Source organism: Rhincodon typus, chromosome 22 (assembly GCF_021869965.1).
Source record: "Rhincodon typus isolate 14 chromosome 22, sRhiTyp1.1, whole genome shotgun sequence".
In the NCBI taxonomy this organism is placed as follows: Eukaryota; Metazoa; Chordata; class Chondrichthyes; order Orectolobiformes; family Rhincodontidae; genus Rhincodon; species Rhincodon typus.
In genome coordinates this window covers 35,591,547-35,608,625 of record NC_063353.1, presented here as the reverse complement: position 1 = coordinate 35,608,625, position 17,079 = coordinate 35,591,547, and the positions used below count along the sequence as shown (strand labels likewise).

The 17,079-nt window shown below is 41.0% G+C and overlaps 1 protein-coding gene across 7 annotated transcripts in view; it reads right to left on the bottom strand.

Annotated features, from left to right (window-relative positions):
• Positions 1 to 3,029: 3,029 nt before the first annotated feature.
• ahcyl2b (adenosylhomocysteinase like 2b) overlaps positions 3,030 to 17,079 on the bottom strand; it is an 83,188-nt gene continuing 69,138 nt past the window's right edge. For 4 of the 7 annotated variants that reach the window (XM_048610094.1, XM_048610098.1, XM_048610099.1 and 1 more), the window contains 8 exons: positions 14,428 to 14,516; positions 12,731 to 12,801; positions 12,188 to 12,282; positions 11,069 to 11,167; positions 9,692 to 9,760; positions 6,520 to 6,598; positions 5,640 to 5,760; positions 3,030 to 4,896 (listed from right to left, as the gene is read on the bottom strand). In XM_048610094.1, the coding sequence (XP_048466051.1) occupies positions 4,890 to 4,896; positions 5,640 to 5,760; positions 6,520 to 6,598; positions 9,692 to 9,760; positions 11,069 to 11,167; positions 12,188 to 12,282; positions 12,731 to 12,801; positions 14,428 to 14,516 (630 nt within the window). In that variant the 3' untranslated portion in view covers positions 3,030 to 4,889. Of the gene's footprint in view, positions 4,897 to 5,635; positions 5,761 to 6,519; positions 6,599 to 9,691; positions 9,761 to 11,068; positions 11,168 to 12,187; positions 12,283 to 12,730; positions 12,802 to 14,427; positions 14,517 to 17,079 lie in introns of those variants that run through there. The other 3 variants (XM_048610097.1, XM_048610101.1, XM_048610100.1) reach the window with 1 other exon arrangement.

Genomic DNA, 17,079 nt, shown 5'->3' with positions numbered 1-17,079 from the left:
TAGATAGAGGAGCAGATAGGTGGAGAGAAGACGGACAGGTCAAGGAGGCAGGGATGAAGCCAGTACAGGTGAGTGTAGATAGGGAGTTTGGATGGGGGTTGGTCAGTGAGGAGGGAGGGGCGGGTAGGTGGGAGGGAAGACGTACAGGTAAAGGAGGAGGGGATGAGACTAGTAGGTAGGAAGTGGGGGTGGGGGTCAGCCAGCGAGGTGGGAGGAGTGGACAGGTGGGAGAAAAGACGGACAGGTCAAGGAGGACGAGGGGGGCCGGCTTTGGGATGAGGTTGGGGACGGGAAGACCCCGAAGCTTGTAAAGTCCACATTGAGACCGTTGGGCTGCAGGGTTCTCAGGCGGAATATGAGGTGCTGTTCCTCCAGCCTTCAAGTGGCATCGTTGTGGCACTGGAGGAGGCCCAGAATGGACACGTCATCCAAGGAGTGGGAGGGGGCGTCGAAGTGGTTCGCGACTGGGAAGTGTTGTCGCCCGTCACGAACCGAGCGTAGGTGTTCCACAAAGCGGTCTCTAAGCCTCTGCTTGGTTTCCCCGATGTAGAGGAGGCCACATCGGGAACAGCAGATACAATATACCACACCAGCGGACGTGCAGGTGAACATCTGTTTGATGTGGAAGGTTTCCTTGGGGCCTGGGATGGAGGCGCAGCACCTCCCGCGGTTGCAGGGAAAAGTGCTGGGGGTGGTGGGGCCGGTGGGGAGTGCGGAGTGGACGAGGGAGTCGTGGAGAGAGCAGCCCCCCCGGAAGCCAGATAAGGATGGGGAGGGAAATATATCCTTTGTAGTGGGGTCAGATTGCAGGTGGCGGAAGTGGCGGAGAATGATGTGCCGAATCCAGAGGTTGATGGGGTGGTATTTGAGCACAAGGGAAACCCTGTTCCTGTTATTGTGGGAAGGGGGTGAGAGGGCTGAGGCGCGGGAAACGCAAGAGATGCGGTCGAGGGCGTTTTCGATCACTGTGGAGGGGAAATTGCGGTTCCCGAAAAAACGAGGACATCTGGGATGTCTGGGAGCGGAACACCTCACCCTGGGAGCAGATGCAGCGGAGGCGAAGGAATTGGGAACAGGGGATAGCACTCTTGCAGGAAGGTGGGTGAGAGGAGGTGTAGTCTAGGTAGCTGTGGGAGTCGGTGGGCCCAAAATAGACATCAGTTTCCAGACGGTCACTGGAGATGGAGACAGAGAAGGAGAGAGAGACAGAGATGGTCCAGGTGAACTTAAGGTTGGGGTGGAAGGTGTTAGTAATGTGGATGAACTGTTCGAGCTCCCCGTGAGAGCACGAGGTGGTGCCGATATGGTCATCGATGTAATGGAGGAAGAGGTAGGGGATAGTGCCAGTGTAGCTATGGAAGAGGGATTGTTCCACGTATTCTACAAAGAGGCAGGCATAGCTTGGGCCCATGCGGGTATCCATGGCCACCCCTTTCGTCTATAGGAAGTGGGAGGAGTTGAAGGAGAAGTTGTTAAGGGTAAGGACGAGTTCGGTTAGGCGGATAAGGGTGGAGGGGGACTGGTCGGGCCTGCGGGAGAGGAAGAAGTGGAGGGCTTTTAGGTCATCCGCATGGGGAATGCACGTATATAGGGACTGGACGTCCATGGTGAAGATCAGGTGTTGAGGGCCAGGTAATCAGAAGTTTTGGAGGAGGTGGAGGGTGTGGGTGGTGTCACAGACGTAGATGGGGAGTTCCTGGACCAGGGGGGAGAAAATGGAGTTGAGATAAGTGGAGATAGGTTCGGTGGAGCAGGAGCAGGCAGAGACAATGGGTCGACCAGGGCAGTCGGGTTTATGGATTTTGGGAAGGAGATAGAAACGGGCGGTGCAGGGCTGTGGAACGATGAGGTTGGAGGCTACCTGAGGTGATGAGGTTATGGATGGTCTGGGAGATGATGTTTTGGTGGTCAGAGGTGGGGCCATGATCAAGGGGGCGGTAGGAGATGGTGTCAGAGTTGGCACCTGGCCAACATTAGGACATGACCCAGCCAACTTCCAGTTAGGACTTCTACTGAATTACTAGACCAAAAGAAGAACTTTGTTTTTTCTCAGAGGAATAGGAGACAAAATAATGGGGAACTTCTGGATTTGTATGTTTAACCTCTTCCTTTTCATCAAGCTTCATTTCTACCTCATCTTTCATGAGCATCTACATCTGGCCATTAGGCATGTTATGAATTAACTTGTCACCTCCTGTTTCTACATACCAGGGGACAAAGATAGTTGGCAAAGGGGTCACAACTTTATGATTATAATTAATTGGAAATTAGCACAAGAAAGAAGAACTACAGACAGAGAGAGAGTCAAGTAGGTAGGTTTTCAGGAGATATTGAAAAGGACAGAAGCAAGGCAATGGTATTTAAGGATATGTTACAAGAATGTGGACCAAATGACTAAAGGCTTTGAACTAAAGGTGATGTGGACAGGATTGTAAAGGTAACCAGAGTTAGGGGAATAAAGGGAAATCTGCATGTAGGGTTGGAGCATGTTGCAGAGAGGGGTATTTCAAGGACATTGAGAGATTTGTAAACAAGGACAGAAATATTGTAATCATTGCTGGTAGGGAAGAATTGAGAAGCCACTGAAGGTTGCTGAGGACAAGTGAAAAGAAAGGGGACTTAATGTGGAATAGGTCGTGGGTACAGGAATTCTGGACATAAAGGCCAAGTGAAAATGATAGCAAGATTCAGCCTCTTGGCGTATGGTAATCACAGGTTACAAACTGAAACTTCATTGGAACTTTTAAGTTTAAGTTTAATTCACACATCGTCAAACTTGTTGTCAAAGAGTTTAGATAGCCTCTTAAGTCAGTACTGGGGACAGAGAAACATGTTTCCTGCACTGCAAAGCTACAAACCTCAGTGTGCTTGTGACCAACCATGAGGAATGTCTTTGGGTTGGTCTGTCTCACTTTCCAAATATGAACACGGAATGAAAGGTGGAAAAATAATTAAAGCAATGTTGAAAATCAAAATATGCCTTGTTGAAAAATGAATAATGTGCAACAGAAAAATAAAAATCAAAATACTTCAAATTTATCAACACTTTATTTGGGTTTAATGATTACAGATTCATTATTGCTCATCTACTACAATACTTGACCATTAATACAGTACTTAAAATAGTTACCTCAATTTTGAAACGGTTTGTGCAGATAAACAGATGATTTATTTTCTTTTAAAAGTTGATTTTTCTGCTCTCCTGAGCAGATTGCTGGTGTCCTTTTCCCCTCAAACTTCTTTTTGTTACTTTTGATAATTATTACATTCACTGCCACCCCTTCTCCACGGTCAAAAAAATTAAAAATGATAAATCACAAACTGGCTGAGATTCAGATATAGCCATTAGTTTTGAGGAAAATAAACCCACAAATATAGCAGCTTGCAGAAATGCATAGGGTCAAGATATTTGTTGAAATCCTATAACAGATGTGACCAAATGTTTAAATAAAAACAGCACTTGCCCAACATACATATTTCAGACAAATATTTATACTGGTAGCCATTGATAGGGCAAGTGATTTGTCATTAGAGTACAAAATATGAAAACGTAAGGGGGACAGGAATGGCGCAAGGCATATAGCTTGATCTGACAGCTGGCAGAAGGTCAGTGAGGCAAATCTGTGTTTTAAAATCTGTAGTTTTATGGTTAAAATCATGTAACAGTTTGCCATTTACTGCCTGGACAAATTCACTGCAGTACACCTTTGGACAAAAATTCTGAAATTAATGGAAATGTTGGCCTGGGATAAAGGCAAATCACAAGTCCTAACCATCAGCTATCAGTTTGTAACAGCTAGTACCATTTGAAGCTTCCAAGGATGACGGGAAAGGTAGAATAATAAATTAAATCAAAAACACACTGGCATCAAACACCACAAATGTGTTTCACAATATAAATCCACTGGTATGCAAACAAATGCAGCTTTTCTTTATAAAACAGCCAATAATTCCACTCTTCCATTTAAGAGCTGCTGAGCCAAAATGCAATTTTATTCTACTTGCACTTTGTATCCAGTCACAAAAATAACTAGACAGCTCACTTGTGTTTTTTTAAATTCAAAAAAAAAGAAAAACTAAAAGGATGAAGAGCCTGCAGATTACCTGTGCAACATTTGGTGACCCAGTCAGTCCCATGCATTGTTCTAGGCTTCACATGCTCCAATGACTCAAAGCTAGTGCCCCAGCTGAGGCAGAAGCAGCTCACATTTACAACAGGTGACACCAAGTATCAAACACTGTCAGGGACTTGAGCCAAGAACAGCAGCTCTGTAAAGAAGGAATTTTAAGTGCTACACTACCTGACCAGTCAGACAGAACCTAGTCTGCTAGACCTGACTCCTTAAAAACAATTCAGAAACAGAACATAAATGACAAGTTATAGTTTGAGAATGCTCCAGCTCATTCTGCTGGACCTTTCTTTCTTTTTTAAAAAAAATCTCCTTACAGGAATTCCATAATGATATTCAAAATATGAAGCATTTAACCATTTCTTTATCTTACTGTTTTATTCAACAAAAAACAAATGAAAAAACAAAGAAAAAAAGACTGGAATATGTGCACCTTAAAACTTTTAAAACAGCTGACGGTTTGATTTTTCATTTTGCATTGTTTCATTTCCGCAGTTAATAGCTAGGATGTTACCAATTCACTATTTTAAATTTTAAAACACTACAGCAATAGAAAATAATCACATTAAAGCGGAAACACTTTTTTCATCTTCTAGTGCAGTAAAACCGTCTGGTGGGATTATACACATTCTATTTAAATAAATAAATGATTATATACCTAAAACTACTTAATCAAGGCCAGCTCTAAATCAGAGGTTTTGATCCTGTACAGTAGTGATGAAAGACTCCTCCTGTTTTTTGTTGTTATAGTTTTTGCATTTAATACCTAGGACAAAAAAAATGTACGAAGTATCAGCAATGTTTTACTAGGCTGTTGTCCCTACTGTCATATAAAAGACTTTTATAAAATCACTTCGACACAAAAGTTCTTCATCCCACATTTAAGTACATTTATTCTCTGCAGACTTGCTCGAGTTAGTCTGAATCTTTTCTTCCCTCATTCTTCCTCTGTCATTTTCTGCAGCCCTATCCATAGATGCAAAAGTGCAGCTATATTGGGTTCCCAGCACTGGATCGGCACATCCAAGCGTGGTTTTTCTCTGCATCAAACTCATGAACTGGAGGTGTTTGCTAGGATACTGCAAGAGCCAGATCAATGCTGTATACTTATATTTATGGTACAGAAGCAATTTTACTCAAAATTAAACCTGGCCAAAGAATACTTGATGTTGGCTCAGGTGCAAAAATAATCTATTTCACATCTTGATAAATACAAAAATATAATTGGTTGTGGGGTCATGATGGTTTAAGATTTGTAAATAGAGAAATTCACAATAGCAACAAACATCTCAAAACTGAGACCCTCAAACAGTTTAAAGCGTAGCTGCTTTTTAACTTGTCTAGATGTTTGCATTTTTGTTCCTCTCAAAAACTTTCACAGTTCCATTCAGAATGCCCACACCCCACCTGTCATTCTAAATTCATCTAAATTCAAATCTGCTACCTATCAATAGCTGAACTTACCATGCCCTAAAATTGTTGATTTAACAATTTTTGTTTGCCTCTTACCTATAATAATTTGGCTTGAAAGGGCCATTCTTGTTCAATCCCAGGTATTTTGCCTGCTCATCTGACAGTTCTGTCAGATGAGCATCAAATGTGGGCAGGTGAAGACTTGCTACATATTCATCTGAAAAATATGAGTTAACAATACATTCAGCAGTAGCAATCCCACAGAACAAATTTAATGGAACATTTTCAACAGTAACTTTCAGAAGTTTTAATAATTTTAATATTGACCATAGCCCAGTAAACACTCAGTCCGCAAAGCTGCTTGTTGAATTCTTCTGGTCAGCCTGCGAAATAACAGTTCACAAGTCACCATAGGACAAACTCCTGAAACACAATGTTTGTCTTTGGTGCCTGTTTAGATATGTGTCTGCCTCTGGTATCTGTGACAGCATGTCTTGTGCCCTCTCTCTCATCACGTATGTGCACGCGCACATTAAACTGTTTCCAAATAAGGCTAACTGAAGTAAAAGTACAATTTCACATGGGCAGCTAAGCTGTGTGTAATATCCCTCCTGCTCTCCCACCTGGCCACGCAAGAAAATGAAAAACTGAAAACTGAATATTTTTTCCTTATGGCCAATAAATGAGAACATGCTGCATAGAAATTTCAGAATGAATTCTATAATAACTTTATCGCACATGTAGGCAACAAGTTCTCTTTCATTTATATTTAAATAAATTGATCAAAGAGAAAAGTCAGTTTCTATCAAGCTACCATATCCACAATAGATTTGATCTGCTGCACATTTGGGAGGATGCTGATGATGATTATTCACTCAAAGCTCTGAAATTTTGAACTCAATCCCTAAATCTGTTGCTCTGGGTCACCTTCAGAGCATGGATTGCAGCAAATGTATGTACATGTTGTGAAACTTACCCATTTTCTTAGGCAGCAAGTAAACGTCTTGTTTGTACCGTCCTTCTGGGGCATTGTACAGCTCTATCATTGCCAGCGCCTAATGACAACAGAACAAATATTAAATGTAATGGTTTCAACTAGAGTCACAGTTGCCCACAATGCTTGGCCTCAGTGCCAAAGGTCCATGACACTGGGCAGGAACAGAATAGGCCCCAGCGAGAGATCTTTGCTCTCCCTCTTACCTTGTTCCAGAAGCCTGTTCCTCATCTAGCTTGGGTGAGATAACAGATGCCTATCATTCTATAAATCTCTTTCAGGGCAGGAAAGATAAAATATTTGAGTAGAAAATTAATTACAATTTGTAATAGTTCAGGATAAAAATGTGGGAAGTCAAAACAAGTACAATAACAATTGTTCAAAAATTAAAAGATTGGAAGCAACATTCCAATCTTCATTAAGCTGGGGCAGAGATTTTCATTCAATTGCCAGTTAACATTAAAGCTTCAAGGTGTTTCTAGCAACTCGTCCTGTGATGCTGCTGGAGATCTTTGTTACATACGCTGAGACAATACCTAGTCATTAGTACAAAATACACAGGTATTGGTTATAATCAGAAAGCCCTTGACTGTGTTATCTTGGAAAATTCAGTTATGACTGTAAAAGCATGTGCCTGAAGTAAATATTTAGTCACTCTTAATTATTTTTCCCAAATCCAATAAATAGTTCATGAGTGTTACAGGAAATATAGTGGAATATTAAATAAAACCTTGAAAGGAAAATGCTTATTTATGTCTATCTCCTCCATCCACTACTGAAGTTTCCAACTTGGGCTCAAGTAGAGTTGTCAACTTTCCTCTTAATGCTTAACCCAGTAACAAAGCCACAAAGTGCACTTTTCTGCAGTCGTTTATGAGAAGATGGCCAAGAGTGGAAATTCCGGCCAAGGTTTTCTTCTCTTTAGCCAAGGGGCTTTGAAGCCACCTGTTGTATCCATATGCCATCCCAGATGATATCCGCAAATGAAATAGAAAATGGCAATTGGACATATGCTGTAGATAGCTGAAAATCACCAAGAACAGCGCATCTACTAAATTGTGCCAACTTAGTACAATAAGGTTTGACTACAAGGTACAGTGGGCAGAAGCAGCATGCATCAAGAATAATATTGTGAATAATGCTGTGCCATGTTATCGCAAGTATATATTTAAACAAAACTGATCAGCCAAACAGACCCAAATTGTTTTTATAGCTGTTGACCCCAATCTGGGCAATCTCTGCAGTCTGCACTTCACATAGACAATCAAATCCAGTGTACATGATAGTAGAGAGAGACCTGAGGGAAGGATGATCATCATGGAGGAGACGACACACCTCTTCTGAAGAAGAGACACCAGACTTGAAACATTAACTCTGCTTCCTTCCCACAGATGCTGCTGGACCAGCTAAGTTTCGCCAGCAAGACTTGGTAAATGGTTGTTTTTCCAACTGGAGGATGGCAAGTCGCAAGGATCAAAGTCACAGCATCACTGCAAGACTTGGATATGGAATGTACAGTAAAAAATGTCAAAATTTGCCAATGTTACCAAACATGGGAGTTGTGGCAAAGAGTGAAGGTAACACAAATTGACTCCAGCAGGACACTAACAGGCTGGTGGATAGGCTTGTTGACGGCAGACAAGTGTGAGGTGTACATTCTGGTGAGAGAACAAATCCTATTGATTCAACAGGACAGTTCTAAAGAATATGAAAGAACAGAGAGACCTTGGGATTCTTCGCAAAGATCCTTGAAGGTGGCAGGTCATTTTGACAGAGTGATTAGCAAAAACTATGAAATGTTAGGCTTTATAAATTTAGACATCAAGTACAAAAACAAGGACATTATTCTGCCATTAAAACAAAGTGCTGACCAGGGTGATACAGTAACAGTAATGGTTTTATTGGAGACTAAAGCATCGAAGGTGGAGGTGAGGGTGCACTTGTGCAAAACAGTAGCTGCAGAAATGTGACAAACAGAAGAGCAAAGTTTAGACTTGGTGTTTTGAAAGTACCGTTCCAAGTGAATTGGTGGATAGATGTTTCTAGGTACAGATACTGGAGGCGGTAGGATTGGGATCGTAAGGAACAGGAAGCGGAGTAGGCTGTTCAGACGCCAAGCCTGCTCCACCATTCAACAGGGTCACGGTTGTTCCAACATTCCTCACATCCATATCCATTTTCCCTGTACCCCTCGATTCCCCTACAGGAATTAATCTATCTCAGCCTTCAATATACACAAGGACTCTGCCCACCTATCGCTGTGGCAAGGTATTTCAAAGACTCAACCCTCCCTCATCTCAGTCTTAAATTTGTGCACCTTTATTCTGAGACTATGCCCTCTGGGGTTCAACTCTCCCATTAGGGGAAACATCTTCTCAGCAATTATCCAGGTAAGCCCCTTAAGAATCCTGTTTCAACAAGATCGCCTCATTCTTCTAAACAGCAGTGAATAGAGTCCTGATCTGCTTAGCTTTGCTATAACGTAGGAGGCGGCTGTGGGTGGAGAACAAAACAAATGATTAGAAATAGCCATGTGATAGATATGATGTGGCTTGCAAAACCACATGACATAGATCAAGATAGAGACAAATGCCTCTTGAATCAGTGCTGAAGTACTTCATTTGCTGAAGGTGTTCAATGCCCATCTGAAAGTACACATCTCCCATTCCAGTGTTAACAAGTTAGCACCACAAAGCACAAATTGCATTTCTGGTTTGGGTCTGATCCTTTTCTCCTGGCGGTGGCATGGTGATTCTGGTTTGTTCCTTGTGGCTATGGTGGCAATGTGGTGGCTTCAGGTGGCGACTGAATTAACGATGATTTCAGCATTGACAACTTGATGGGTCTGGTCTGTCCCTCCTTGCTATTGCAGTGATGGCTTTGGCAGTGGCAGCATGGTGGGTCTGGTCCAGAAATTTTTGCTTTGGCGGCCTCAGGAGTAGCTTTGGCTGTGGCATCCCATAGCCACTCCAAAGCCCAGATTGCCATGAGGGAATAAAAGGTGAACTTTGCCCTAACTTTGTCTCAATTATTTCTTTTTATAATTTCTGTAATTAAAATTGTCAAATTGTGGCAACTTATGCACATCTTAGTGTATTTTCATAAATACAAATGACAATAAATTGCTATTCTATTCTATATGGTTATCCCTTACCTGTGTGGTAGCAGTAATTGACAGCACAAAGGTAGGGACTGTAGAACAGCTCAAGTTAAGCAGTCGCCCCTAGATAGAACAAAATGGGACACAGGGGGTTACTCAACTCTGAATCTTTTACCCTGAAATAAACCTAAGTGCAGTGTACATCTCAGGAGCCAAGCTTCAACTGCTCTATTAATTTTTCATTTTTCATAACAAGAATGTTGCCTAAAGGCACACCCTTTATAAAAACAAAAGATGGGTACAGATTAAGGAGACCATTTTGTCCACCATTTATATTATCCATTTAGTAAGAGCACACAGACCTCAATACAGTTACAATGATCTCCCTATTGGGTAACTCTTGAAGAGGACCAGGCTGATTTCCTTGCCCTACCACCCCGTCATTGATTCCATTCTTTATCTATCAAGTTGAAACCAAGAGTTTCAATCTCCTCTTGCTTCTTTATCTCTGGTGTCCTCCATGAGCCCATCCTCAAACCCTTCTCATGTTCATCAGCAACTTAATTAAATAAAAAAATACAGCTTCAGTTTCCACACGTACACTGACAGCACCCAGCTCTCAGCCATCACTTGCCATCAGCACTCAGGACTCTTTCACCGTTATTAAATTGTCAGACCGCTTATCTGATCGCCAGGACTGGACAATACTTCCCACAACCAAACACGGAGATCAAAGACATTATTTTGCAGCCAACACAAACTCATTTCTTTCGCTACTAATCTCATCTCCCCAGCAACTGTCTGCGGCTAAACCACACCATTTGCAACCTTTTGTCATATCTGATCACGCGATGAGTTACTGAATACATATTTGAGCCATTACCAAAACTGTCCATTTTCACCTTTGTAACACTGCCAAACCTGTTCCAATCACCCATCACAACTGTTCTCGCATGCCTACACTGGCTCCCAAATCATCAACATGAAAATTCAAATTCATTTTACAAGTGCGTCTATAGTCTCACCCCTCCCTATCTTTGTAATCTCCTCCAGCACCACATCCCTCTGTTGCATTCTGGCATTGTGGCCTCTTGAAGTTTTCCAGAATTTAATTGCTCCATCATTGATGGCCCTACCTGCTGTTGCTTAAGCTGTGGAATTCCTTTCTTAAACCTCCCAGCTTTCCTACCTCTTTCCTTCTTAAGAACTCATCTTTGGTCAATGTTTCGGTTATCTGTCTGAATATTACCCAATATGGCTCAATATCTAACTTAGTTTCATAACGCTCATGTGAAATACTTTGGGATGTTTTACCACACTAAAAGGTGGTATATAAATTGTTGGTGTTATAACCTCCAGAAAATTGGCACAAAAGTGGTTGGATAGGTTTTTACAAATTACATGGGCCAACAGTAAACTGAACATAAATACCTCAGCCAGCAACACAATCCTCTTCCCATCTGGCCAAATGACATGATCGACTTGTGACCTAACACGCTCCCATGTAAGCTCTGGAGTTCGAAGGCTTGCCTGAAAGAACAAAATGTGTGGCATTACCAACGCACAATGTACAATAGCTCCTGCTTCTGAAAATGCTTATTGGGTGGTTACATCCTCATCACTTTGGGTATTCAAACTAAACAACTATTTGGTCTGCCTTAACAGCACTGTGTACATCTACTCCATAATGGATCGCAGTGATTTAAGAAGGCATCACTCCACCACCTTTTCAAGGGCAAGAAGGAACGTATAACAAATGTTGCCTAGCCACCAATGCCCACATCCAGTGAAAGGCTCAAAGAAAAACTGGCATGCAGAAAATTATTGGCAGATAGTAGGTGGCTGTTCTGATTGGAGGGCGAGAGTTTTTTTCAAAAATTGGTTTGTGGGATGTGTGTATTGCTGGTTGGGCTAGCACTTATTGCCCATCCCTAGCTGCCCTTGAGAAGGTGGTGTTGAATGCGGTGTAGGAGTTGCCCAGATGTTGCTGGAGTTGCACTCATCCAGGCAAGTGGAGAGCATTCCATCACACTCTTGTCTAGTGCTGTGTAGATGATGGACAGGCATTCAGGTGGAAGGAGGCAAGTTCCTCACTGTGGAATACCCAATCTCTGATCTGATCTTGTAGTTGCAGCAACTAATGGTTGGTCTGGTTCAGTTCTGGTAAATGGTAATACAGGGGTTCTTGATAATGGAGAATTCAGCAATGGAAATGCCATTGAATGTCAAGGATTGATGGTTAGATTCTTCCTTGTTGTTGTAATTGCCTGGAACTTCTATGGCATGAATGTTATTTTCCACTTATCAGCCTAAATCTAGACTTGTTCAGATTTTATTGCATATGCACCTAGACTGCTTCAGTATCTGAGGAGTTGCAAATAATGACAAACACTTAAGACTGCGATGAGAAGGAAATTTTTCTCTCATAGGGTTGAGTGTCTTTGGGTCTCAATATTGGCATGATTAGATCACATCTCATATCCAGTTACATTCCACACTGACTTTAGTATTGGAATTTCATATGTTGAATTACATTACACAGCTACGTACCACATCAATCTCAGTATTTGAATGTCCCATGTTACAGACGATACAGCCATTCTTCATACGATCCAGATGCTCTCTAGTTACGACGTTTTTGTTACCTAAAGAAAGGATAGATACCTAGCATTAAAATGGATTGACAGGCACTTCATCAATATAGAAAATTATGGTGTTGTAGATGTTTTACATTTTTTGTGTTCTGGATGCACAAATTATTCTTGAGCACCTTCTACGATAGAATAGGGAATAGTCCGAGAAAGCTTTTTCAAACTGTCCTTGTTTCAGGTTGAAGCATAGAACTTAAGATTTACTATAGCCATATTCAGCATCACACACAAGCTACAGATTTACGCAAAAAATATTTAGTGCTTCCGAAGAAAGAAGCTAACATTTTCTTCATTTTAACTACAATCCTAACCAAGATTAATGCATTACGAAATGTCAATGCAGCCAAAGTAGAATTTAATCAGTGAGTGAAACTTTAATTGTAACTTGAACTTAATTTGCTACATTGAATGTTATTAAACAATATGATTATTAACATTTTACCTGTGCAAGTAATGACAACGTCCACTTGCCTAATGACTTCATTCAATTTGACAAGTCTAAATCCATCCATACTGTAAAAGGACAGGTAGAATTGCGTCATTATACACAGCTGTGAAAGTCATACTGATAGGGACAGAGTTCAGAAACAAGCCTGTCCAATTTGATATTTCTGCTTAGAAACATTGCCACAGTCAGTCAGTCTTTTGTAGAAAGCATCAGAATGCAGGATTCTACTTATTTTTTATTCAGTCATGGGATGCGGGCAAAGCTGGCTAGGCCAGTATTTACTGCCCAAGTGTCAACAAATTGCTGTGGGTCTGGAGTCACGCGTAGACCTGACCAGATAAGGATGGCACATTTGCTTCTGTAAAAGGACATAAATGAAACAGATGGGTTTTTCTAACAATCAACAATAGCCTAGATATTCTCGCAAGTCAGTATCCCCTCCAAGTTGTTGATTGTTCAACTATTAGTGTTTGGAGATGATGAGGTTATCTTTGTTGCTATATGGAGAACTGGACCATTGTAGTGAGAGTTCAACCGTATTACAGTATAACACAATGGTACAGACAAGTTATGCTAACTGATGCTACAGTTCATTTCCTCTCATGTTAACTTGAGGCTAGGATATAATTCCACAGGTACTGAAAACTCTTCTGCTGCCTCATCCAAAAGATAATCTTTCACATTAGACGAGACAACTATAATGAACATCACAGCTGTACGATTCCAACCTCAATAAACAGCAAGGATCACTAGCCAGCATTTGGTGCATAAAGTGACTCCCCAACCTGCTGACAGGCTTAACCACAACCTATTGCCATTTGGGTGATACAGCAAAGAACTCTATTTTAGCAAAGTGAGCTTAGATACAGCTTACATTTCTATAAGCAATGCTCTTTGTATACGAGACAACGTTTCAAAGTTTTTTAAAGGACAGGTGAATACAGTAGATATCAACTAAGAGGGAAAACAGAAAACTTAAAGCAGCAAAATTGAATATGACAGATTTTAAAGAAACTTACAAGGCAAGGAGAAAGGTGATAAGGAGAAGGGATTGAAGGATGGAAAGTATAGCAACCAGCAGCTAAAAGAATGGCCAGCAATAGTTAGGTGGGAACAAAGCTAAACCCACTGTTTCAGGTGCATTTGCATTAGAAAATGCAAATAATTTAAATGTGACCCTATAAGATTTAAATGACAAATAAAAGCTGTACATTCTTATCCAGGGCTTGAGAGAACCCAGTTCTCAAGATACCCTTCAAACAGTATCAAAGGAGCTTATATTCAGGTTAATCACAGTTTTGAGCTATTCAATAATTTGCAATTAAAAACGAGGACAAATTCACTAAAATCTGTAAGGCTTTTCAACAAAATCATAATTATCTCTAATCATGTTACTACTGAAGACACTATTTGCAGCGAATACTATTTAGCTCTTTGGTGTCAAGTTAACACCAGCTGCTATCTGTACTGCAGACATACACAAATATGGACCAAAATGATTTCACCATGATAGAATGCATTGTGTCTGAAGAAATCAACTGCAGGATCACCCAGTAATTAGCAAGCAAATTAAACAATATATCTTTGTATGTTCTCTAACTTCTACACATAATCCATTTCTACAAGTTCCTCCATGTCTTCATTAACAAATGTGTACAAATATTTTCAGCATTTTAATTCTGGATCCTTACCAGGCCTGCAGGGCACAAATTGGATCAATTTCTGTGACATAGACAATCGACCCCATCGCCTTTAAAGCGGCACAACAGCCCTTTCCAACCTGGAAAGCAACGTAGGAAAAGTTTGAATTGCCAGTGAAATGAACTAAGATGCCCAACTGGACACAATATTTTAACTGTGGTTAAACCTAAACAAGTCAGTGGCTCACATTACCTTTATTTCTGCACTCTACATTCCCGTTTACAAAACTTAAGGTCATACTTGTTTAAGTCACAGCTGTATCAACTGGTCATCATATTTTTAAAAACCTAAACTTAAAAAAAATTAGCATTTATCTTTCGTTTACATTATGTTCTCTTGACTACTTTTTGTGTCTATACAACATCCTAGTCTGCTGCTGTTTGGATCACATTCCACTCTTGATAACATTCAACGTTGCAACCTTGAAACACGCTGCCTTAAATTTAAATCTAAAATGTCAACTCTTATTTCTCTCTACAGATGCTTCACTTATGGAATTTTAGCATCAGCTTTACTTCGCTCACACCTTTCCTTAAATTATTCTTATTTTCCTTCCCAAAATACATCACCTTAGTTTCCTCTGCTTTGAATTTCAACTGACATCTTTCTAAGTCATTTACCGATTTGTCTATGCACTGCTGATGATAGTTACAGTCAGCTTCCCAGTCAACTATGTTCCTCATCCGTGTCATTTGCATATTTCGATAACATGCACTATACCCAAATCCTGATTACTAAGAATATTGAGCGAATGGCAAAAAAAAGGTACAAATAAAACCCGCAGCATGCTTTGGTGCTTGATTGTTCAGATAACCCTCTTCAAAATTTAAACTTAATTCGATATAGTTCAAGTTTGCTGTTGGAATGAATTGAATGTAAGCAAAGGATCGTCCCCTTAAACTCTAAAACATTTTTTCTGTGAAATACCTTTATCTCAGCCCATTTTTATTTTCATGTGGGGACGTATATTATTTGTGGAATTTCAGGGTGTACAGGGTGATGCCAACACATTCTCATTCTCAAGTACCAAACAAATTGAATTTCTCGGCCTCAAAAACAGAAATTATTAGAGAAGCTCAGCAGGTCTGGCAACATCAGCAGAGAGAAAGCAGAGTTAATATTTCTGTTCCAGAGTCCCTTTCTCAGTTCTGAAGTTTCAGTTGCTGGAAACCTGAAAGGATAAAGTACCAGAGTAACTCAGCAGGTCTGGCAGCTTCTATCAATAGAGAAAGGGAGTTAATGCTGAGTCCAATGAGTTCTTCAGAACTGAACGGGGCTGAAAAATGGTGGCTTTTATGCTGTTGACAGAGGGAATGGGGATGCAACAGATGGTGACGGTGCCCACGACAAAGGGCAGAGGGAGTTCTAAGGTGGTAAAGAAGCAATTGAAATGTTAAATTGCTGTAAATGATAGGATGATAAAAAGGAAATGGGCCCACTCTGCTAAAAACAAAGCCAACAAGGCACAAACAAGACAAATTGTAAACAAAATGGAGAACAAAGGTCACACTTTGAAGTTGTTGGACTCAACGTTGAATCCTGAAGATTGTAAAGTGTCTAAAGGGAATAAGCAGGCCCAGGATGGAAATGATAGCATAGGAGCAAGATGGTTTTATTGAAATTACAAGAAACTGGAAGTTCAGGATCATTCTTAAGGACAGAATGGAGCTATTCTGAAAAGCGGTTACCTTGTCTGCGTTTGGTCTCACATTGTTGACCAGATTGAAAGATGAACAAGTAAAGCTCTGCTTCACCTGGAAGGTGTTTGGTGCCTTGGAGAGTGAGGAGTGAGCAAGTGAAAATATTGCACCTTCAGCGATTGCTTAGGAAGGTGCATGAGGAGGGAGGGTGAAGTGGTATTAGCACTACTAATGGAGGGGAAGACCGGGTATTATGGAGGGAGAGGTCCCTAAGAAATACTAACGGCCGAGGGGAGGGGAAGATGTGTTTGTTGGTGGTAGCCAATCACCTGTAAGTGCCAATCACTTTTATTTGAGGGCAGACTGGCAAACTTGGGTTTAACATCTCATCTGAACGACCCCTCCAACACCGCAGCATGCCTTTGGCAGTGGTGCACCTATGGCACATTTAAGCATGTAGTGGAACCTCCAATCTGTCCATAATAATGACCACAAACCTCAGTTACTTGCCATTTCAATAAACCATCCTGACCCCATGCTAACAGATTTGTCCAGGGCCTGTTGCTATGTTCCACTGCCAACTGGAGGAACTGCATCTCATTTTCTGCTGAGGCACTTCACAACATTCAGGACTCCAGATTGAGTTCGACAACTTCACAGCATGACTTTTGCCCTCTATTTTGATTACAAATTGTCTTGACTTGTTTTGTTTGTCTCTTGCTGGCTTTGCTCTCATATAGAGATCATTTTCTTTTCATACCTGCCATTTATACCTATTTTACATCTTAAGCTTTTGTTTACCACCATTTGTACTCCCTTTGTCCTTGGCACCCTCATGATCTATTCCACACTCTTCCTTCTGTCTGCAGCTTTAAAACGACCATTTTCCAGTTTCTTTCAATCCTGAAGAGCACACATCTTGGACCCGTAACATTAGCTCCATTTTCTTTCCACAGAGCTGCCAGACTAGAATCTCTCCAACATTTTGCTTTTTATCCTGAT